The following is a 23,923-nucleotide window of genomic DNA, read 5'->3' on the forward strand; positions in this document are numbered from 1 at the left end:
CATGAACTGATTAATTATCCCCTGTAATTCTCCAACCTAGCTCTGTCTAGATTATAATGCTTACAGTATCACTTCTGCTGGGGTTACATTTTACCTGACCTTATGGCAGACATACAGTGTAATTACTAAATAGGGGCTAATTTATATAAACAAATGTTAGCTTTTCATAGCATGAGCCCTATCATTATATTTTATTGCTAGTGGATATATTATGTAGTCAGCCATTCTTCAACAGTTTGGTTGACCATTATAGTAAATTATACTATAAACTAAAAAGATTAGAGTTTACAAAGTGAAAGTAGTATAATCCTTAGATATTATTTATATTTCCTCCCCTACAAATATATGAGAGCTTCAACTGATCATACTTTAGCAAAGCCAATATATTTTATTTTGTATGAGGGTACTTCAGGTATTTTCCAGTTAGTACAATTTGAGGTTTCTAATGCAAACCACAGCTTGTGTCAGATGTAATGCATAAAAACAAATATACAGGAACTGGAGTTTATTTAATACTGTGGTAACTGTCATGTACAGACCTTCATCTACCAAAAACTTCTGAGATAGCTGCCATACAGTAAAAGTAATTTATTTCCATTGTTTGTTTAAATTGACCTATTAGCTCCCATTCTTAAATCAAGTGCAGAAATGTGTTATGAGGATAACAGTGAAACTATCCAGCAGTTTTCTTCTTGCTTTTCTTACTTCTTATTCTTAGATGAGGAAAGAAAGGAGATTGATCATGTTTACAGAGACATCAGAATACCTGGAGTTTTCACTACTGTAGCAGTATTGGGAATGAGACTCTTGGCAGGCATCTAAGCTTATTCATACCCTTCCTGTTTAATAATTTCACATTTACTCCTCTCTGCTGGAGGCCTGTTTTTGTGCTGTTCATTTTTTCAAGTTCATGTATTCAGTAAGAAACAAATTATTAATCTATTTTATCAATAATAAATATTTGTTCATGTTAAAAATCTGCAATGAGAAGCAGAATATTTTCAGCAGATGCCATTTGGGAGTTTGCTCTGCTTTTTTCCAGTTAGTGTGAAATTAAGTTACTGGCCTCAGCACAACTCCTGCTACTGTCTCACTTGAAGCAGTACTGCTGCTGCAGTCAGGCAGGAAATAGATAGGAAAGATGTTGGCAGTAGAAGTGGAAGGTAACTTGCTGCACTAGGTATGTGTGCCCTGCAGCAGGTTCACATCAGCACTTTCAGCCAGCAGTACAGACTATTGCATTTGATATTTGATACCAACCTCCTGTGGGCCATGACTGTACATTTAGGTTGTTATTCTCAACTCTAGCAGCATACTGTCAAGTTTAACTTGGGTTGTTAACCATACCTGCCTAGCTATTTGATCTCCCTCCTGACCATAGCATCAAGGCATCCATGGCAGTCACACACTCATATTTTGAATCCTTTGTGAATCCATTTCAGAGGAGAAATGTGGGCACAAATCAGAAACAAACAAACAAACAAAAATCCCCAAAACCAACCAAACCACCAAACAAAAAGCAATCAGCTTGCTGGGAACTTGGGGCAAATCACACAGCTGTACAGGAAGACTGGAGATAATGGCAGAACTGCTCGTTTGGGTAAACAGAAATTCTCCTGAAGCACAAGAAGAAACCAGAGTGGAAACCAGAACAACAAAGGACTATGAAAAGCTGCATTTGGAGATAAAATGAGGAAGATCAAAGACCGGCAGGAGGTAACTTGGGTTATAAAGGATCACAGCAGGGGATTTTACAGGCACATGTATCCTAAAAGGAGAAAGAAGTTGAGAAGAATTTAAGTCTATTAGTGCACAGGGAAGACAAATTAGTGGTGGATGAAAGGGAAAAGACTGAAGAACTCAACACCTGTTGTGCCACAGTTTTATCAGGCAAGTCCTGCTCCTAGACTCCTGTATATTTCAGTGTGTTTTAAGAAGAGCAAGGGGAAGCAGTATAAGGGCTATTTGGAGAACATACATGTATATATGTGTGTATCTATGACACTGGGTGGAATTTACCCTAGAGTACTGCAAAGAAGCTGATGCAGTTGTGAGGCATCTATCTGGTGTTTAAGGGAAGTGGCTGAGAACTAGAGAAAGGCTGAAAATTTATCTGGCTTTGAGGAGAACAAATATAATCTGAGGATCACCTTTATCCCAGACCTCGGAAAAAATGCGGACTATGACTTTTTAGAATCTATTTCAAAGCATGTGATGGAGGAACAGCCAGCATGGATTTACCACTGGCAGATCATGTTTAGTGGGCATGATTGCCTTCTGTGATAAAGTGTTTGTCCACACGGATGAAGGGAGAGCACTGATGGAATATACTATTCCTTTATTGTTTTATTAGTACAGGCTGTAAACCCTGACTAAGCAGCATGTTTTTGAAAAAGAAAAGGGGTTTGTTGGGGACACCAATCCAAATACAAGCAACAATGTGTTCTTATCCTGTATATGGCAGACTGAGGTTCCTCTGTGACCAGCAGGTGTATGGAAGTTTATCTGTTTTCTTGGTTACTGCTGTGGACACCTGAACAACACTGTTTCCAGCTTTGGGCCCACTCTTTTCAAAGAGAATTCTCAGAAACTGGAGAGGGTGCGGGAAAGAAGTCACAAGTTTCAGCTTGGGAAATTCAGATTGGATATTACACTTTATCAGGTAAGCAGTGTTGCACACTGGAACAGAGAGGTGGTGGAACATGCATCCTTTGATCACTTGGAGGCTCTCCAGCAAAACCAGTGGCCTTGTGTGGTCTTGATAATCCTTCCATTGGCAGCAGGCTGGACTCTGATGACTTCCCAATGGTTCTTCCAGCCAACAGTTCTGAGATTATGTGAGTGACTCCAGAGTTCAAGTCAAGCCCCTGGAAAACTGGGAATACAGAAAGTACAATCCCTGAGACCAAATCTGGAACAGAACAAAATTCCTGTACCTCATTTCTCATGTGAGGGCCATTATTCCTCTTCCCTTGCATTGGTCATGGAACACTTGCTGACAGAGGTGAGCAGGCTAATGGAAAACAACCCCAACAAACCCTTCTAAATAAAACTGTCATACACATCAAATAAATCCATTGTGTGTGGTGGACTCCTGCACACACAGTGACTCCTACAAGGGTCTAAAGTGACAGCATAGACAACATATCACAACCATTGTGTAAAAGGGTGTTGAGTTACAGAGGCCAGCTTAATTGCCAACTTAGTTGGCAGAGGCCAACTTAATTTAGGTATTATGTGAGTTTTCAGTGCTTGACTTTCTAACTGTACTGCTCTGTAAAGCATGTTACAACAATGAACTGATAAGCAATTGCAAGTAGGCTTACTTTCAAGTGCCAGCTAAACAGTCTGAAAAAGATCTGTAGTTGAAAATCCTATTTCAATTATGGTCATGTAGGCTAATAAGTGTTAATTTAGGTTCTCTTAATAAATAAGTAAATAAGTGGTATTTTGATGGTACTTTAAATTGATATGTGTAGTTACAATATTGGACATTTGTAATTAGATGTTTATTTAAATAGACAATTTCAGAATTGCAGTTGCAAGCTGCTGTTTTTATTCCTTACATCAAGATGAAATTGCAGAGAAAAAGTATTGACCTTTACATACACAGTGTCTTGCCATTTGTAATTCTCTAAATTCAATTAAATCCCCTTGAAATTGCAATCAAACTTTAAAATTCTATGCAAAATATTAACACTACAATTTTTGAAGGACTAGACATAGAGGAAACACAGTCGATTCTTTTGTTAATCAGTTTGCCTAACACAACTTTGAAAAATAAGATGTAAACATCCCAATCTCATTGATACTTCCATATTTTTCTGGAGTTCTCTGAACTCATATACTGAAATATTTCCAGAACTCTCTGCTGTTTGTTCAGGGTGACTTCACCATTGGTCTAAATAAATAAAGATAGTTGCACTTAATCTTTAAAGTACTTCAAGAGTTTATGGCTGTTACTGCTGTTCTTTCTGGCATTATAGTAGTGATCAGCTTCTCTGGCATTGTTAATTTTTTTGGCTGTCATGTTTTGCTCAGTTAACAGGGCAAATTTGTAAATCAAGTTCACAGCCTAGCAGACTTCCTGAATCTTCTGAGGCAGGTTATTGTGCTGGTTTTCAAGTAGACTTTGGGTTATAAATGTGTAAATTGAAGTCCTAAGTGGTGTAACTTTTATTTGGGGAGAGAGGGCAGGAGGCATATTGATAGCCATGCCATGATAAGAGGCTATAACAGATAGCAAGGACAGATGTATGAGGTTTTGCTGCCTGAATCAGATTAATTAGGCATGTTTTGAGAAAAGATTTCATGGTATGGATTGAATTTCTGGTATTCACCTACATGCGAGTGTCTTTGGCTGCAGCCATCACAACAGTACCACTTCTTGGCAGACTTAGTATTTGGAGAAGCCCAGCACATCCCCAAAAGTGTGGGAAAACACTAAAGTTTCCGTTTGCCATCTGCCAGGGTGCTGCTTTCCATTGAGATTCTTGAGAGCAGATGACATGGGTGACAGTGGTGTTGTGTGGCTAAATACCATGATTCTGAAGGCAACATTTTAGGTTAAATGGTGATGCAAGAGTGATACGTTTGGTGAGAAGCAGGCAGATTAAGCAGACTAAATTGAATCTGGGTATGGATTGGTACTTTTCTGTTGTAACCAAGAGTTTTGTCTTGGAGACTTGACTACACTGTGGAATAGCAGAAAGAAAGAGCTGCAGAATAGTTGTTTTTAAGTAATTTTCCCAGTAAATACTCTCAGGATAGACCCTGAGTCTCCAGAGGAAATTAGTGCAGGATAAATACTGCATATGAAATACAGATACTTTCTCCAAAGCTTCCTCCAGTAGAAGAGTCCATACAGTGCATGAATGTTCCTGAAGTGTTCACTGGCACCCATTGGTGCCAGTGGGTGTTTGTGGGGTGCAGGTGTGCAGTTCTTCCCTTCTTCTAAATACTTGTAAGTTGTGGTTTTATACAGCTAAGAAGTTCCCTGAGCTGTGATCAGACACACTCAGCTGCTGCCAGAGCCAAAGGATACAGGGAGTGGTGCTTGTGCCCAGCAAAGCCCAGTCATTGTCTGATTGTGATTGCAGCAGGGGAGAGAGGGGGAGCCCCAGCTGAGGCCCCTCCAATATCTCTGCCTCATGTGGTGGATAAGTAATTGGCTGGATGGATTCAGACAGAGAGTTGTGGTCAATGGCTCTGTCTTTAGGGGGAGATGGTGCCCCTCATGGCTCCGTCTTGGGGTCAGTGCTCTTCAACATCAGCGATCAAGCGCAGCCTCAGTAAATTTTCAGGCGACACGAAGCTGCGCAGTGCAGTTGACACAGAAGGAGTGTCGTCCAGGGGGATCCAGACAAACTTGACAAGTGGGCCCATGAGAACATCATGAAGTTCAACAAGCCAAACAGCAAGGTGCCACACCTGGGTCAGTGTAATCACAGATGTGAGAAGCCAGTGAGAGCAGCCCTGCCAAGAATCACTTGGCAGTTCTGGTGGATGAAAAGCTGGACATGAGCCAAGAGCATGTGCTTCCATCCCAGAAGGTCAGTGGTATCCAGGGCTGCATCAAAAGCAGCATGGCCAGGAGGTCAAGGGAGGTGACTCCCACACTGCTCTACTCTCCTGAGACAGCAGCTGGAGTGATGCATCCACCTCTGGGGACCCCAGCATCAGAAGGTCATGGACCTGTTGGAGCAGATCCAGAGGAGGAACATGGAGACAATCCGCTCTGGGCAGAAGGACAACTCAAAGATAAGGAACTGGAACGTTGCAATACTAGATTCATACAATTATTACCTTGATGGAGTGTCATTTTACCAGAGCCACCTGCTAATAAGGGAAGAAAAATTCCTCACGTATTTGGTACTAACATATTTATTTCAGCAAGGTTTTGGCAGTGGAAATATCTGAACTGGGAAATAAGTACTAATCTTCCTAAAGTTCTATTAAATAATTTGTAATCTTTATACCTAATACAGGAAATTTTACTGTCATTTAGGGAATTGTGTTTGCACTGTTTCAGAGGAAGCTATGTTTTCAAGTAACTGACAATTAACTGAGAATGGTAAAATAATAATTACAAAATTAGAATGAGTGTTTATTCATAAAAGAACAGGCACCTTTATAAGCTGTAATTATCCTTTTGCTAATTTGGTCTGACTGGCAAATGAAGCATACCAGAGGATGATTCTTTTCCCAGGCATAGTACCTCTGCAGTCAAAGCACTGCTAGAGGTGAGGTTTGTTGTAAAAGCAGGTCACATGGCAGCAAGCACTGATGGTGCTGAGTATCTCTTGCTCAGGGAATTCTTCTTATTTGTCAACTGAAGAGTAAAAACAACTGCAGAATTTCCTCAGCGTAGAAATAATTCCCCAGAGACCAAGGCTGAAGTTTGCCATGGCACCAGTAACTTGGTACTTGAAACCAGCTCTCAGCTTTTTCTGGTTATTCAGTTTGCATCATATTTTTCCCCCCACTCTTTTTTACTGTCAGTTAATTGTGGGTTTCTAGAACACACATGTCTCTTGGCCCAAGAAACATGTACCTATGTACGTGTCCTCCTATATAAGGTGAAAACAGGATGCACAGAGGTGTATCATGAGAGAAAGAGGACCATGATTCTCCAGAAAACTTTACTCAATCAGATACACACAGCTCCTGCAAACTATATTTCTGGGGGAGAGGAAGGGTTGAGGGTGGGGTGTCCTTTTCTTTCACAGCATACAAGTGTTTTGGTGCAATTTATAGGAAGAATCAGGATGATGAAATGCAGTAAGGTATTAAATGCATATCTTTCTACAGATGGGAGGGTGAAATACCTGATGGATAATAGTGTATTTTATGGCCAAGCAAGTAACAAAGTAGAGAGTCTGATACACATGCAAGAGTTTCGTGAGCATTTTAAGCCACCAGTGGAGAGTTTGAATTTGGCATTTAGTTTAACAGGAATGAGCTAATTGATTCAAAGGGTATGTGTTAAAATGAAAAGGAAAAAATTAAATTTCTGACAATAAATAATATCTGCCTCCTGAGCAGTTCCTGTGATCCACGAGAGAGCCAGGCATCAGGGCAGTGTAGGGTCCTGTAAGGAGCTTGTTCTGGAAGAAGGTCCAGGTTGTCAGATGGCATCCCTGGGATATCAGCCAGAGGAGTAGAGAGCATTGACAGTAACACTCATAGCAGAGTTTGTTCATCATTCTGTATGGCATGGACTAGGTGGGGTAAGTAGGGTTGTGGAGTGATCCCCTGCCTTTTTTACAGGATATTTCAAGCAGCAGTGATGCACAATGACTCATTAGGCCAAAGGGCACAATAGAGGGTCAGTGTACACATAAAGCTGTTTGGAGACAGAATGATGTGACATAATCTGAGGTAGGATGCTCACTGGCAATTTCATCTTAACTGTCATGAAAATAGGACATGAACACACATATTTATTTCTTGTGCTGAAGGCACATTTGGACAAAGCATAAGAATTGTAATTTATTATGCATCACATTATATATTTTTTGCAATTATGCAATTTATGCTAATGAGATTTTTTACAGGTATTTAGCTCAAAACATCGTAACACCCTGAGATGCTATTACTGGGAAACAGCATAGATGCCTTGATGTTTTTGATGGATTTAAAGCATAAAAAAAAGAAAATTGAGGGTAGAGATTGTTCTAGAAATAAGAAAATGCAATTTTGCAGGAACAGTATCATTTAATGAATTATGTGACTAGAAAGAAATAATATGAGCAAATAATAAATTAATTTTGAGATGCCTAACTGAAAATTCAGAAGGAGGAGCTGGTCACAGAGCGTGCGGATTATGACAGTAGAAGAACTTACATACTGGTAACTAATTTAGATGAAGAACTGGGAGAAATGGCAAATAAGCAGCATTTCTAAAGATTTTTAGTTTGGTAGGGGAGAAAGATCCCTCTCAGATTTATAGAGAGTCCAGCTGGAGAAATGTCCATAGCAGTCAATTCACTGAGAGCATGGAAAATCACACAGCTAGAAAGCATTTGTCTTCTACTTTGCTGTGCTGTGCTGTAACTTCATATGTTTCAGAGCAGCATTTCATACTTCTGATACTCTAATGAGTGTTCTGCTTTGTGACTTCTTATCCTCTATATTCAAATTTCTAAGTAGCTGATCAAAAAGAGATGAAGCTAATAATCTAATGAACTGATTGGGGTTGTAATTAATTGTGCTCATCTGATTAGTCAACAACCAAAGCTGATTCACCTTCCTTTCTTCTCAAGGCACTGCACTGATAATGGTTTTTCAGGACTGCAAAATAGATGCAGGAAGGCACTTGAAACTCAGATGTGACAGAGAGATTGCTTTGTAGGTTAAGGGAATCATCTCACTTGAGCAATCACGATCCTACTTGTTTGTTTCCTCCAGGTTGATAGGATTGCTTATTGCTTGTGGATTTTCTGAAACCTAATCTTTATTCATAAGATTTTTAGAGTGGTAACTTTGCTAAATATAGCTATTTACATTGTTTCTGGTCTTATTTTTGCAATTACCTTTTTGACTGAGTTTTAAAACCAAGGCAATACTTGGGTTCATAAGACCTGAGAAGAAGTACATTACTGATAATGCTTTTAAATGTTTCAAACAGAAACATTGCAGAGACAATGTTTCAACAAGGCAGAGACAAGCAGGCTTACTGAGTTTAAGTGTCTACCAAAGTGTATGAAAAGAATATGCAATATGTTGCAATACCTCATCCAAAACTTTTAGGATTGGTTTAGTAACAACAGTGTCAACTTAAAAATCAGCATATAAAAGTGAAAATTGGAGCATAAAAAGTACAATCTTATGTCAAAGTGGAATCCAAAATTCATTTGTAATGCCATTGTTTATTCTCATATTTATACAACTAGAAAGTCACATCTGAACTGTCATCCAGCCCAAGTAGAATGCTTATTCTAACAAGAGTAAGAAACCAAAATGACAGTGTCATGGTGTCCCATCCCAGGGTCTAAAGTACTTTTTCCTCATACAGATCTCTACTGAGTTACTATGTCTAAAACAGGCTCTATTTTTTTGTTTTTTGTTTTTTTCAAGATGTAGCTTCTCTGTTTGCCTAGAAATGTTTTCACATCCCTTTGTCATCGAACTAGGACAACCCATTTCAGCTTCCATCCTTTCAAAGGGTTTATTTGGAAATATAAAATTACTGGGATTGTACCTCAATCACAGACTTTACTTCTTGTATCATGTTGTAGGAATTTAACAGTTGTGGAACTTGGCTTTTTACTACATGTGTTTGGTTACTCTTAAACTGAATTTGTGTGGCCGGTGGGTCTATTTGGCATATGAACTGTTTTCCATGTAACAGGCTCTTCACTGGATATTTAAATGGGCTGTTTTTTCTGGGAAACTGACTTCTTACTGTTCCATTTGTGTGTATGAGCCACAGAGGAGACCAAGACAAGGACCGACAATTCATGCATTAAAGCACTTTTTTCTTTTATAATTCTTAGTTAAGAGAATTTATGGACAACAGGTCTCAGTGGAATGCAGGACACTCAAATGATTGACAAAGTTTTAATGCAGACATTGGGCTTCAGATCACTTCCTTCTTTGCTTCTGTGAAGTAGTGCAATGACATTCTTTGCACAAAGACTTCCAAGCATGCTGGGGACCCAGTTCTAAGTGCCTTGTTAGAATGGAGCAGAGGATGCTCCAGAGGGTTCCAAATTACAGGTACTGAGTTCATCATTACCTGAGAGAGGGGAGATGGGATGCACAAATTAGTCCTTTAAGAAGGCAGGATATTTACAAGTAAACTTTAATAAAGTATAACCCAAAAATCTGTTTTTCATAGGTTTTGTTCTTAGATTTTGGGGTGGGGATGTTTTTCTGATTACAGAAATTATATTTGTGAAACTTTTTCAAGATGTCGTTGTTGTTTAGGAGTCTCATTAAATAAGGAAACTAGTGTGTTAGAAAAAGCATCATACTTGTATTTTTAATTAACTGTTAATTTTATGTGGTGGTCTGGTCCTTTTCTATTGCCAGTCCCTAGTGCTAAGCTATTTCAGGTAAAAGCTGGCAGCAGGTCAGGAATGTTTTTGGCCCCATGTTGGATTCTGAAGTTGGACTTCTATCATAACCAATTCAGGTGTTGAAATATTTCTGAGTGTATAGGAAAGAGGCTTGTGTGTATTCCTGAAAAGCACAAGAGCTACACTGGGATTAAATCAAGGGGAAAGAGCTGTCAAAACTAAGACTTTTTGGTTTTGTTTGTTAGTACTAGTTGTTCTTAAGATTAAAAAAAAAAGTCAAATACTTCAAAGGATGGCAAGAAATTTCACACACAGAGAAGCTGGCTGAATTCCTTTTCCAAGTTTCAGATATGAATGAAAATCCTTTTCCCCAGCTGTGACTGAAGGAGAGTGATTTTTCTTTACCGCTAAAATTATATTAGAGAAATAACATTCAAACAATTTTATAAAGAGATCTCAGTAGTGTAAGGCATGCTGGTACACTCAGAATAATATTTAAGATACAGTAAATTACTGCCTTTTACAGACAGTATATTTCTTTGTTGCTTACTCCCAACTCCAAAGCAGTTTGTCTGCTTCTTTTCAATTGTTCTTAAGAATGCAGTTGTAATGACAAGTTTTTTTCCTGAGACTATAGCCTACAGAAAATAAAATGGGATATTTTTAGTCTTGTGGAAGTATATTTGCTAGGGCAGCTCATGCAAATCAAAAACTTTCCCACAGACCTAAACATGACAAATAGAGGTTTCATCTTTTAGAGGAGAAGTAGACATATGTACGAATAATCTGAATTATAATATTTTGGAGATTGATTGAATGGTTAATGTAGAGAATGGCAATTAAGAACATCAAGACAGAACAATATATAATCATTTGAAGAAAAGAACCTGATAAACGATAGGTAGAATGAGGTTAATTGAAAACTGTTTATGTCTGAGCAGTTTTTTTCTGAATAAGATAACAATCTGAACAAAGAAATGAAAATGGACTACTTTTCAGTGCTGAGGCATATGACACAGTAATTTTGAGTTTTCATGATGTCCCGAGTAGGTAGCCAGGAAATAAATATGGAATGAGACAGTAATACTTCCTCAGGGCATACTGCTTCTGGCCACGAAGGTGTTTCACTGAGTACTGGTGGGGGGGAGTGATCCCAGCATTTGGCAGCCTCAGTGCCATCCTTCTCCTCAAATATGTCCTGTTTCTCTTTGGTCCATGCAAGGAGTAAGAGCTGTAGAGTCAGTCCTCTGGACAGTGGTTCTGTAGGACAGAAGTGCCTGAGCTAATGCTGATATTTAATGCTGGATCATCAAAAGCTAAAGCTGTTGTATTTACATTCTTGCAGTCATTAAAACATATAGAGCTCCATTTAGCAACATTACAATTGTAAATGGAGAAAAGTGTTTTACCTTGACATGTTTAAACTATTCCCATTATGACCTTCAAAGTCTGTACCACAGCAGCTCTTCCCAAGGGCAGTAAGTGACACAGTATTTCAGCTCTTTCTGAATGAACAGGTAGTGTATTAGGAGCTGTATAAAGAGATGAGCATTAATGAGTGCAGTGATTTTTATGAAGCCAAATACTAAATGTCAGAGAAATTAAATATCAAAACAGAAGTTTGATGAAGGTAGGATTTTTATACCATAATTTAAAACATTACCTCAATACACTATGTGTAATTCTGTGTATTGTAGTTAAATAGAACTGCACATCAGATGAAAACACAGCAAAAGAGGAGAGGGGTGGTGTTGCATTCTAGGCTATAGGAGAGTGGCAAAAAGGATAATGCAACATAGTTCCTTGTGCAATGAAGAAACAAAATAGAGAGAGAGCTTTATTTAAAGAAACACTACACATATATATAGGGTAGTATGTGCAAAACAAAATAGAAAAGACTCATTGGCACAAGAAGGCAACACCTTTTTGAAAACATACTTTCTGCAAAATATCATGAGACATACAGCTCTCATATACCTAGCAGGTGTATAATCATTGTTGTAATTTCTTGTCCTTGTGGAGCCTGAGAAACTCAAGGCTTCGAGATTGCTTTTTCCCTGGTTCCCAGCAGTATCCAGTTAGAAATTTTTCTTTTTTTTTCTTTCAGATAAGGCTATAGCTGATTATACCATGAACTCTAACCAAAATTGTTTATGACAGAAAATTTGGGGTGGTTTTGATTTTGGTTTTATGGAGACAGTCTCTTTGAAGATGTTTCTTGCAGTTCATGTGCTTTCCAATCACGTATCTTTCAAAACTATCAAAATAGCAAAAAATGATGTTGGGAATCAACTAGCACAGAGTTAGGAGTTCACAAATCACATGGAGCAGTCATTAAAAACAATACATTTAGCCTTAGGATTGGACATGCAGAAGCACAGACACCTGTTGAGTGCTTGACTTGGTAGGCTAATTGCTCTGGTGTTTTGAAAACAACAGGTACTGCTGAACAATCAAAGCTAAATCACATTGTCATAGTATATGACAGAAAGGTTAATAACCAAGACTGTATCCACATTAGACTGTCAGATGTTTGTCTAATTGCAAAATATTCTTTTAAAGTGAAAGAGTTACCTAAGAGAGAAAGATCTCTTCTAGGCCAAATTCCTTGCTGACATAGAATGTTTGTTTTTTTTTAGTGTGCCAGTTGTAACTCAGTTGCTCAGTATTCTGAGGGCTTTTCCCTTGCTAGGTATCCTGGGGCAAACATAATCACAGTTGCTATAATATTAATGGGGTTGATGTAATTCTTGATTTATGTGAACCTTTCCCCCTTGCTGTGAAAAATCTCTTTTTGGTGACTATTAAAACATGTAGAAAGATGAAAAAGGTTGAGGCTTTTATAATTAGTTCCTCTTACACAAGACTTCTTGGAATAATTATATACTTGGAAGGCCCCTGAAATTTCATGCTGAAGGTAACTTGTACTGTCCACCTAATTTAGGATATTCTCTTTCCTGTGTCTGTTCTCTCTCATATCACGCAAAAATATTACATATACTACCTATTAAACATACTTTCTCTTTTTATCATGGGGCTTTGAGGAATACCTGTCTCAATTTCACCTTTGCCAAATGCAGAGTATTTGTTTTCTACCACTATTTTGCATGACTGCAGTGAGATCTACAATCTGCAGACTGGTAGCTGCTATATGAAAGAACCTACTTGACATAACTTGAGCATGCTTAGGGAGAGCAGATGTAGATGCTTTAATTCTGTCTTTGAGATGGATAAAACTACCACTGGGAGTAGTGTCAACAGTTTGCTAAATATTCCCACATCCAGAGGTCATGTCTCAGCACACTGGCTTTTGCCTTCTGGATGATCTTTCCATACAAATTAGTGTCCCTCCCCTGTATAAGGCAGGTAATTTTAGTTATCCTAGGTTCATAAGAATATTGCTCTGTACCTCCCACACTTTGTATGAGTTATGGAAGATGACCCCTGAAGCAGAAAGAAATTGCTTGGCACCACCCATCTTCCCCTTCCTCAAAGCCTGGCAATTCCATTGAACAACTAATGCAAGTTCCAAGGTTGACAGGAGTCAGGTGTGTGTTGCACTGTGCACTCCTTTATACCACACCTTTCATATCCTTAGAACATTGGGTTGACATGCCCTAGGTATAGAGGATCATGCCTGCTGATAGTTTTCAGGTGATGATATGATAGTTAGCACATTTTCTCAGTAAACTGAGTTATTTTTAGTTCTCTTCCCATTCCTAAGTAATTAGCAAAGTCAATCTGCCATTTGTTCAGAAAAGCAGTTTGATGAGCTGTGGGTCTGAGCTCTTGCTCTATCTGTTCCTAGTGTCCCTCTCTTGAGAAAAAGCTGGGTTTTGGAGGTCTGACTGGGACCTTCTGACTAAACAGAGAGATTCTTCAGCCCTCTGTATTCTTGGTATTCCTGTGTGACTGGATTCTATTTGAAATTAATTTTACTGGTTTATGGCTCGCTGAAGGAATCCTTACCCTATTAGATTTAAAATGAAAGCCTATAGCTCACATATATTATGAGTAGAGTTTACAAAAGGAATCAAAGTATACAGGGTGATCAAGCTGGGCTGCTTTTAGAATGGAAAAGTATTCTTTCCCTGAAAACTTGTGCATTGTATCTCCACATCCTTTAAGACATCTCGAAAACATGTTTTCACCTGTTTGGAAAATCACTGGAAAAATATGCACTGACTTAGTGGGACTAAGTAATTACTACTATTGTTCAAATTTAAATCTGCACAGTGGCCTGCAAATTCAGAAATGACAAATCATGTCTTCTTCCTTGTAACACTGACAGCTACAGCATGTCCAGGTTGACAATGAGAAATAAGATGGCAGCATGAGATGGCAACTCATGTAATCTGAACTTGTTTATCATTGCAGAACTACGTAGCCTGAACATGGTGATATTAGAGACCCTCTGTGAAGGATCTCAGTTAACAGTTGTTACTTCAGTAGAGGTGACATTAGAATAGCTAGATATTGGGATGTTTTTCTTTTGAAATCCACCAAAATGCTGATGCAAGGTTTGGATTTGTCATGTTTTTTAGCTATTTCGTGCGTAAATAAGAGCACCATATCTTGGAGAGGCCTGTAATAGCTCCAGGTCAGTGCAGAAAGTTAACAGTGACTTTTGTCATGGGAATTCTGAATATCTACCTCTTGATTACAGGAGCAGCTGGAGCATAATTGGGAAGGATGATAAACAGAAGAACCCAACTCAACAGCTCCTTGATATAGAGCAAGAAAATGCATTGTCTGTGCAAGATGTGCCCCTGGTGTGTCTGTATTGCTTTGTGTACAGGCCTCCTATTCTTTGTTTGCTGGAAATGAATGAGGCAGATAGCTTGCAGCTCAGGGACTATAAGTTTGTCTACATTGCTGTCTTGGTGAGGGGGAGTTTCTGGTGAACTTGGAGAGGAACTGAGAGGCTGACAGTCTCTGCAGGCTCTGGATAGTCAAGGTGACATGCAATTGGTAGTGATAAAAAGAAAGGAAAAATCACCTCAATGAGAAGATATGGGAGACTATATCTCTCTGTTTCTACTGGTGTCTAAATCAGTCTATTTTGAAAGTTTGCACTCAGTATATGTAAGTGCAGAAAATAAAGAAGCATGGACACATTATTCTAGTACAGACTTGAAGATCTATCTCTGTTTAAAAGATTCAGGAATATTTCAACTTTTCTTTTCATAGTGGTGCAAAAAAAGGTGCAAAGCTGTGCTGAGACCTCTTCCTCATCATTCTCCTATTTGTGCAGTTGCTCTTGTAGAGCTGGATACAATTTTTTTTATCGTAGAATTATAGGATCATAAAATGATTTGGATTGGAAGGCATCTTAAGGACTTTTGAAATTAAGCACCTTGCCATGGACAGCAGCATCTTCCACTAGACCAGATTGCTCAAAGCCCCATACAGCCTGGCCTTGAACACTAGCAGGGAATGGGACATCCACAACTTGTTTGGGTAACCTGCACCAGTACCTCAATGCCCTCTCTCCATCTATATTTATCTGCCTACCTCTGTCTTTATCTGCCTAGAGGGTAAGAAAATGAAATTTCAGATAGAAGCAAAATAATCCTTCTTATCCTCACTATATACTCCACAGTGCACTTTTCCAGTCCATGATGCTGCTTTTCCTACATATTCTGCCCTTTCGAAATATTAGTGGAACTCTTGCTTTTAGATGGGGGTGGTCTACTCTACTTTAGGTGGAGTCCCCAGCCCTACAAATATAAGGCACAGGCACTGTTTGGGGAAAACCATGTTCTATATTTTTACCTTCTTATTTCTGCCACACAAAAGTAAGTCATAAGTTTCCATCATTTCAAAGGGAGAGAGTTTTTCCTGTTGATGTTGTCCAGACCCTACTTCTAGAAGAAAATTTCCCCATGAACTGTAGGAAAACGCCTCACCTGCTTGCTGATCTCACAGCAGCAGAGAGATAGAGGTGTTGGAGTTCAGGGACCAGAGGAACCAGACAACACAAAACTTGCAAGCTGTTATGAAGGGCAGGCTTCTGATGTGCAATGTGGCAAAAAATGAGGGGTTTCAAGGAGAGTGAATTTGTTTCTAGAGAGATACAATAATTCATTCCAGCACTCCAGGGCTATATGGTTTCTGTCAAGCTATCTGCTGAGGTGAAGGGAACAGTGTTGAATTAATTGGGCCAGTTTGTGTGTGAGAGAGCAGCACTATTTAGGACTGTGTGGGGATGTAAGTATGGATGGTAAATCATATATGTTTAGGGAGCAGAGTCGATTAGGAACCTGCATTGCAGGGGCTGGGGATTGTCCAGTTATAAAACTGTTGTTTTGGAGGAATGAAAATACTGTTGTTTTTAGAATAACAAGGAGGCAGAACAGGATGAAGTAGATAAAGCAGAAAAAGAATTGCCAGGAAACCTAGCCCTAAGTCTTCTCATCTTCCTCCATCTGAAATTCTTTCCCCCTTTTCAGGATTTCTGTGCTTTTTCCATCTTTAATGCAAAGGTATTTGAAAATGGTATAAAATATAGAAAGTGCCTTGCCTTCTTCTCAAATTCAAGGACCAGTGTTCTCCCTTCCATTTCCACACATTAGCATTAAATACATATATATAGGTCTGGTGTGTGTGCTTTTTATGTTCTTTCTTTGTATAAACTTTATTAATGGGGAGAGAAGAGCTATAGATGAGCCACCTCAGCAAAGGGTTGTCTTCCCCTACTGAAGGAGACTGTGAAAAGTTTTATCCCATTCTTGAGATTGCTAATTCATCCATTTTCAAATCAAACCTGCTATGCAAATTTGCATGCTGTTTTTCTCTGGGATACTGTGTTAGCAAATAGAGATTCTGTTTGTATGTGCTCATTCATACATATTTTTACTTTGTGTATCAATACTTTGAACTTTGTGGCACAATATGTTACGCAGTGAATTTTGTTTTAAATGGATTTGTATAAATGTGTTCAGAAGGCCCTCTGGCCACATCTAGGAACACAAGAATTACAATATTATTATAATAATCCAAGGCCTTAAGTTTTGCAATGTAAAATAAACAAAATAAACAGAAGATTGAGGTGTCAATGTTCTCTCAAAATGAAAGAGAAAAGGAAGCACTCATGTAAAATGAGAAGCAAGCAGCAGCAGGTGCTGTATATTGTGCTCTGACAATATTTTTCTCTCAGGTTAAGAGCTCTAACTACTAGGCTATTCAGTTGTATTTGTCAAAACCTCTAGACTTAAAATCCTGATTTATATGTACATATGCACATTTTAAAAATGCTTTCAGGAAGGAAAGAAGGGAGCAAGGAAGGAAGGAAGGAAATTATCAGCCCCTCTCCAAATTTTATTGGGCCATGAGTCTCCCCATGCAGGTGGGCGCATGCTGCTTGGCCACTCAGCCCCATCCTGTGGAGGAGCTGATGTCTTCCATTTGTTCCCCTCTGCGTTACATTTCCTGAGCTCATCCGCAGCTGTCTCCATTATTCACAGCTCTGAGGTGATGAGAGGAGAAAGCAGACGTGTGTTTTATCTGGCTGTGAGCAGGTTTCAGTGGGCAGGGAGCTGTGGAGATAGTGACCCTTGCTGTTGCCTTGCAGGAATGTCAGCTCTGCTGGAGAGGAGGCCCGCAGAAGAATGAGGGAGTGTGATGGCCTGACAGATGCATTGCTGTACGTGATCCAGTCTGCTCTGGGGAGCAGTGAAATTGATAGTAAGGTTTGTCCTCTTTGTCTTTTCAGCAGCACATCCAGGTATTCAGGGTACATGGGGACTCCAAAGAGACAATCTTTTCATGATGCTCTTTTTTAAATGCATTGTGAGGAATGTCTGAGCAAAACACAATTTAGCCCATCTTTTCCTTTTTTTTTTCTACTGAGCTGTTTATTTCAATGTGCTAAGTATTGTATTTGTGTCTACCTGTGTAGTGTGCACAGGTAAGCATGTCATTCTTTCAACTGAATTATTGAAGCAGAAAATATGTTACTGGTTTAAGAAGAGCAAATATATCGTATTCTGTGTAAAGTTCCTTACATTGCCAGTTTTACCTTAAAATTGATTTTCAGTACCCAGTATGAGAGCTAATGAGAGTGAGGTAGGCTTAGAAGGCAAACAAGCAAAAAAAAAAAGGGGCAATTAATAGGCAGTTTTGCAGTAAAACCAACATTATTCCTTCTTTGAAGAGGATCAATGAATGCTTTCAATAACAACTGTGTTAAGATGCCTCATTATGTCAACTTTACTTCTCTTAAAATGCTAGGATATGAACAAGCTTCTCCAGAGGTGAAAGGCACTCCCTAATTAAAAAGACTCCAAGCATTTACAAATTGAAGATTTGTAATGCATTAAAGTATTCCAGAGAAAAGCAAAAAGGCCAGTTTCTTTTGCTTTCAGTACACTGTGCTAAATTAATTACAGTTGCTGCTCTAGGGCAACCTTGGTCCATTTGCAAACCCCTAGGAATCAGCCTTTTATGCAGCAAGGTTTCACAGAGTTGTCTGTGGCTCCCCATGGGTTTATAGATTAGAGAGGAATAATGTCCAGGCATCTCTGGTCACTACCCGAATCAAATAGGTGAAATTTGCCTGTGAATTCAGAGGACGGAGAGAGAAATTAAGAGAGGTTCATAGCATGAGGTGCTGGGTTAACAGCATGGCTTTGGTTTGTTTTTTTTAAAGACATCAAAAAAGAAAACAAAAAACCCTCAAAACACACAAAAAATCCCACAACCCATTAGCCTGTGATCAATTTTCCATTAATAGAAGTTTAGTAGAGGGATGCTTGGAGGACACTCACCCACAAGGCAGGCACAATACCTGGCAGGGTGTTTGCCTGACCAGGGTTTGGGGAAAACTTGGCTGTCACCAGCCCCCACTCCCCCACCCAGACACTTCCTGCAAAGCAGCCCCCAAACACAGGAGTGTTTTTAACTTCATTAGCTTCAGAGTAGCTTAAATGTAGCTAGAGTAGAAAAACTAGTGAACTTGTCCTTAGCCCCCTTATGATGAAACTGAAAACAGAATAAGAAATACAAGGATCCTTGAAAGTCAAGGAGGAGTGAAGTCAGTCCAGCTGTGTGGTAAGAACCAGCTTTCTTGGCTTGTAGGAGTTTACCTTAATAGAGAAGGTGTTGGTTGTATTTGAGCCTTGCAAGTTTGCTTATCAGTTTTTAGATTAAGGTAACATTGTCCTTGTGAGGAACTCAGCTTACGTTTTCCACAATATGAGAATTTTAAATGCAAAAACTATGATTTGTGAAAAGGAAAATTAAATTTTAGTATTCTAATCAACAAATGCAAAGATTCAACTTCAGCATGCTATAACAAAATAGAATAAAATTCATGTTAAAAAAATGAGAGGCAGCAAACTTTAAAAAATAAATGGGATGTTTGCAAAGCTTTCAGCTATAAAAGGTGCACTAAGAACACTTTCTAGACACAGACACACACATACCTATTTCTACATGTGTTTATATATTTGGCAGAAATTTCAAATTAGTACAAGTGTATTGCAAAATTGTGACATTTCATCTATGTTAAAGATTAGATATATAAATATTCCTGTATAGATTGAATTCGATATCACCTCTGGAACTTTGTGTCATCACTAAAAACATATGCTGAATGCATACCTGGCAGAAGTTCATGCTGTACTTGAAATAAAACAAAGTCCCATCTGTTTGCCTGGCTAGTGAATATGGCAGAATACTTCAGAGCTGAAGGCCTCACAGTCACTCCATTCTGAGTAAATGGAGCAAAAGAGCTGGGATGTAGTGGCTATTGCATTTTATCTCCATGGAGCATTAGGAACAGTCAAAATAAATATAAATAGAGAATGGCCTTTTTAACCATGCTTTCCTTGTGTGCAGAAAGTTAAGCTCATATCCTTCTTATTAGGGATAATCAAATGAAATTGAACCAACTCAATGAGTAGGTTTCACGTCTAAACTAAGCTTCTTTTAGACTTGGAGAAATTAGGTTGAATTACAAGATAATTTTCCTCCACTGGGTCTCATCCATTTATGGGTTCCTGCTTGCATCTTCTACTGAAGGCACAACCTATTAGGGGGATAAATGGATGAAAGGAAAAGGCTGTATACAAGGTATCTGTCTGCAGCCTGGCTAGAAGCAGTAAAAGCAGCAAGACAAATTTCTAGTCCTGGTTTGGGACTGGAGAAACATCATATGTTCATGCTAGAAGTACTTGTGAAATGGAACTCAGATCCCAATTTTATGGCAATTTACATGGAATGTTTGCCAGAAAATAGCTTCTTTCTGGTTCTAAAAGGGCAAAACCCAGATTCCATTGCCATTTTCTGTTTGTAGCATTTTCTATTCACTGAGGTGGGAGTTGTCGGACATTTTGAGTGTTCATGTTCTGTTGATCACTTTTAACCTCATCATCTGTTCCACATGGTGCTCCAGTGTGAAATTTAAAACAATTTTAAAACTCCCAGAAAAGTATTTTCCAGACTACTAATTTGTTGCCATAAAAATTTCTGAATCTCTTAACCTATGATTACCTGGGGAACACTCTGAAATGTGCACATAAGACTTGTGCTGGGGAAATACACATGCAAAGATAGATGAAATTCCTTCTGCTTCATATTCAGAGTGAGCAAGGGAATGATTTTAATCTTTTTCTGGTTTTGTTTTCTGCATTTTTCTTTTTGTCATACTTTTCAGACCGTTGAAAACTGTGTGTGCATTTTGAGGAACCTCTCATACAGGCTAGCTGCAGAAACATCTCAGGGACAGCAGATGGGAACAGATGAACTTGATGGATTACTCTGTGGTGATGCCAATGGAAAAGACGCAGAGAGTTCAGGGTGCTGGGGGAAGAAGAAGAAGAAAAAGAAATCACAAGATCAGGTAATGAAAGTTATTTGCAGCTGTGTTGTGAGTAGTTGAAGTGCCCATCATTTAAAATGTAAATAATTAATGCGCTGTATTAGAAATCAAATGCATCACACATAATATCCAAAACTGTTGCTCTTGTTAATTAGCTGAGAGCTTAAAGCAGAATATAGCTCTGGAGTAATGAACTATGTTTGCTTGAGATATTGTACATTATGTGGTGCACCTGGAAACTGTAGTCATGGGTACACTCTGAATGCCATAAATACCATAAAATGCTCTTTGAAAGGAAGCCATTTCTCATGAAAAGTGTAATCTGCATATACTTTACACTGCACTTCCACAGAGCCACGTGTGTGTAGAAGGGCTTTGATGCAAACAAACATCAGGCTTATATATATGCACTCGCTTGCTTCAAAATTAGTCTTGTACCATATCTCTACACATTGGGAGAATACTGTACGGGACTGAATCAAGTAAAATGAGTGAATGATATAAAAGCATTCATATTTTGATATATTTAATGTTGTTACCTAAGTTAAATTGAAAAGCAAAGTCTTGATTGCTTCCTCAAGTTATTTGACAGGTAATATTTTGGGGTGGGTTAATTTTTAAAGTGTATTTATCTCCTTTTTTATCTCATTAAAAATTTAAAATTTGGGGAATGCTGACAATTATATTACAGAGAAAGACACTATTGTATCAGTACACACAGCAAATGGCAGTAAGAATGACTACTGATTTTTGGGCTTTTTCAGACAGCCTGTGCTGGCAGCAGTAAGTTTTCCACCTCTTCGTACACTTAGTCACTTTTTTGCATTGTAGTTTGTTTCTGTTTCAGATTGCTCAAAGAAAATATTTATTTGAGTAAGCAATTAAGTGCATGGGGTATTTGAATAAATTATGTAAACCAGTACTGAAAATATTCCTGAGTTCCTAAAGCCAAATTATGTCAATGTGGATAAGTTATAGCAACATTACTAAGCTAAAACTTGGATACTGAAAAATGCAGCATTCATGACTAGTAAGACTAATTTCACCTACTCTTGTGGTTAAACAACCCATCATCAGATAACTTGAATTTATTATGGTCTTTTGTTGGGATTCCTATATTAGGCTACTGTGAGATTAAAAGTATCAAAGCAAACTAATTTTACCCCATATACAGTAGTCATCATCCCTGTTACTGGATTAACATTTCACACACTGTGCTTGCAGTTATTCAGAGTGCAGGAGCAAAAAATAGCGTGTTTGGATATGAATGCATCACACTGCAACTTGGCTTGCTCTTTGGTGCTCTGTTTACTAACACATGCACACACCATCTAAAGTCTTTTTTAAGTCTTCCTCTTCTATTTCTTCTGTGACTTTTGGATCTCAGATTCATAGTTTTAACTCTGTACTGTTGACTCTTTCAGTGTTCCCTTAGGGCTTCTCTGTACTCTAATGGTTCCCTTAAAAGCATTTTTTTGCTCTCCAGGCCAAAGAATTGAGTTCTGTGAGTGCTCATTTTCAGCATGTTGCATGTGAAAGGTCTCCTCAGAGCTGTTAGTGTTGGCTTCATGGAAGAGTTTAATTTTTTTTTAATACAAAGAATAATAAAATACACATATGTTTTCAGGTTTATGATCACTAGGCTTTTCTATGGCAAGGACATAAATTTACTCTTTCCAGAAACAATTCTGTTGTGCATAGGACTGCTTTGTATTACAAGTATTAGAAACTATTTTCTAATGATGTTTTCTTCTTTAATCTAATTTCCTTTAAATCCAGACATCCTACTTCATCTTACCATATTCAAATTCTCACATGTGGATATTATTCAGTTCAGGGGGTCTTGTGAGTCTTCTTCAGGTTATTTTCACCCCATAATCCTCAACTGTTGTGGAACATTCCAAATGATTTGAAGTATATTATCAAATTAATATATTATCATGTTAACTAGAGTGTCATTAAAAGCAATAGCAGTAAGATCACTGTGCCAGAAAGAGCTCTCCCAAATTACCCTCAAAAATGGAAAAGCAATATTTTTCATGTAACCACATTTATATCGACAGCCTAAAATAACTCCAACTGTCATAAGGGTAAATGTAACTTTTTTTTTTTTTCCCATTTATTTTGCAAAAATAAGTACAGAAGTATGTGCAGAGGCACTTGTCCAGTGTGGACACAATTACCCAATTGTGTAAAATGATTTGTTCTTTCTGCTTCTTTGTCTTTGTGGTTCCTTTAATACTTGAGAGTTTTATATTTTCGGGCAAAGGACAGGGCACAGGCACATCTCTGACACCTTAGTACCAGGGAGTATCCACTCTATTGTTGCTACATTTTGCATCCCCAGAAAATAAGTGTTCAGGGCATAGGTATTCTTTTCTTTTTTGGCAATGCATGGGGTTTTTGAATAACAAAAGTTTTGTTTAAGTCTTTCTCAGAAGATAAGATGTACAAAACAGTGAGGAGAAAAAAAAATGTGCAGATTTTAGTGAATGCAATTTTTAATTTTTCCTATTACACCATTGCTGTAACTTAGTTCATTATTATGTGTATTTTCTTGAACCTCATTTGTGCATTTATGAGCTAGTCTTTACTTCTTGGATAAAAGTATTAGTAAAAAAAAACAGTAGCAAAAGTATTGTAGTTGCAAAAGAAAAACAGCTGTATCATTTTAGACAAAAGATGTGGATGAAGATGCAGTTTTCTGTACTTTAAAAGAAATATCTCACAGAGCAGGAAGTTTGTTTCCTAAACCATAAAACAGTAGAAACTTGATATTAAAGTCACTTTCTCATGGGTTTTCTCTACAATGAAAGTACAAGTTAATTGCTTCTTTTTATGATTTAGGGAGCAAGTATCCCAAATTTTTCTAAGTCATGTTTCAGTTGTAGTCACGTGTAAATTACTTGAAGAAAAGAACAGAATTGAGTGGTACGATGAGATGTGGCTTCTTTCAAAGGCCTTTCAAGAACAAACCAGAGTTTATTTTTTATTAATGACATCAGTTGTCTATCAGTTGTCATAAAGGCAACTTCTGTACATCTTGGAATCAAGTAAGAGATGTGTCTTTGTTCAGATC

At 38.2% G+C, this 23,923-nt stretch overlaps 1 protein-coding gene across 7 annotated transcripts in view; it reads left to right on the forward strand.

Moving 5' to 3' along the window:
* CTNND2 (catenin delta 2) overlaps nucleotides 1–23,923 on the forward strand; it is a 626,420-nt gene that overhangs the window by 513,308 nt on the left and 89,189 nt on the right. For all 7 annotated transcript variants that reach the window (XM_079301143.1, XM_079301147.1, XM_079301144.1 and 4 more), the window contains 2 exons: nucleotides 17,596–17,713; nucleotides 20,680–20,865. In XM_079301143.1, coding sequence (XP_079157269.1) covers nucleotides 17,596–17,713; nucleotides 20,680–20,865 — 304 coding nt within the window. The remainder of the gene's footprint in view (nucleotides 1–17,595; nucleotides 17,714–20,679; nucleotides 20,866–23,923) is intronic.

Source organism: Erithacus rubecula (genome assembly GCF_903797595.1).
Source record: "Erithacus rubecula genome assembly, chromosome: 3".
Lineage (NCBI taxonomy): Eukaryota > Metazoa > Chordata > Aves > Passeriformes > Muscicapidae > Erithacus > Erithacus rubecula.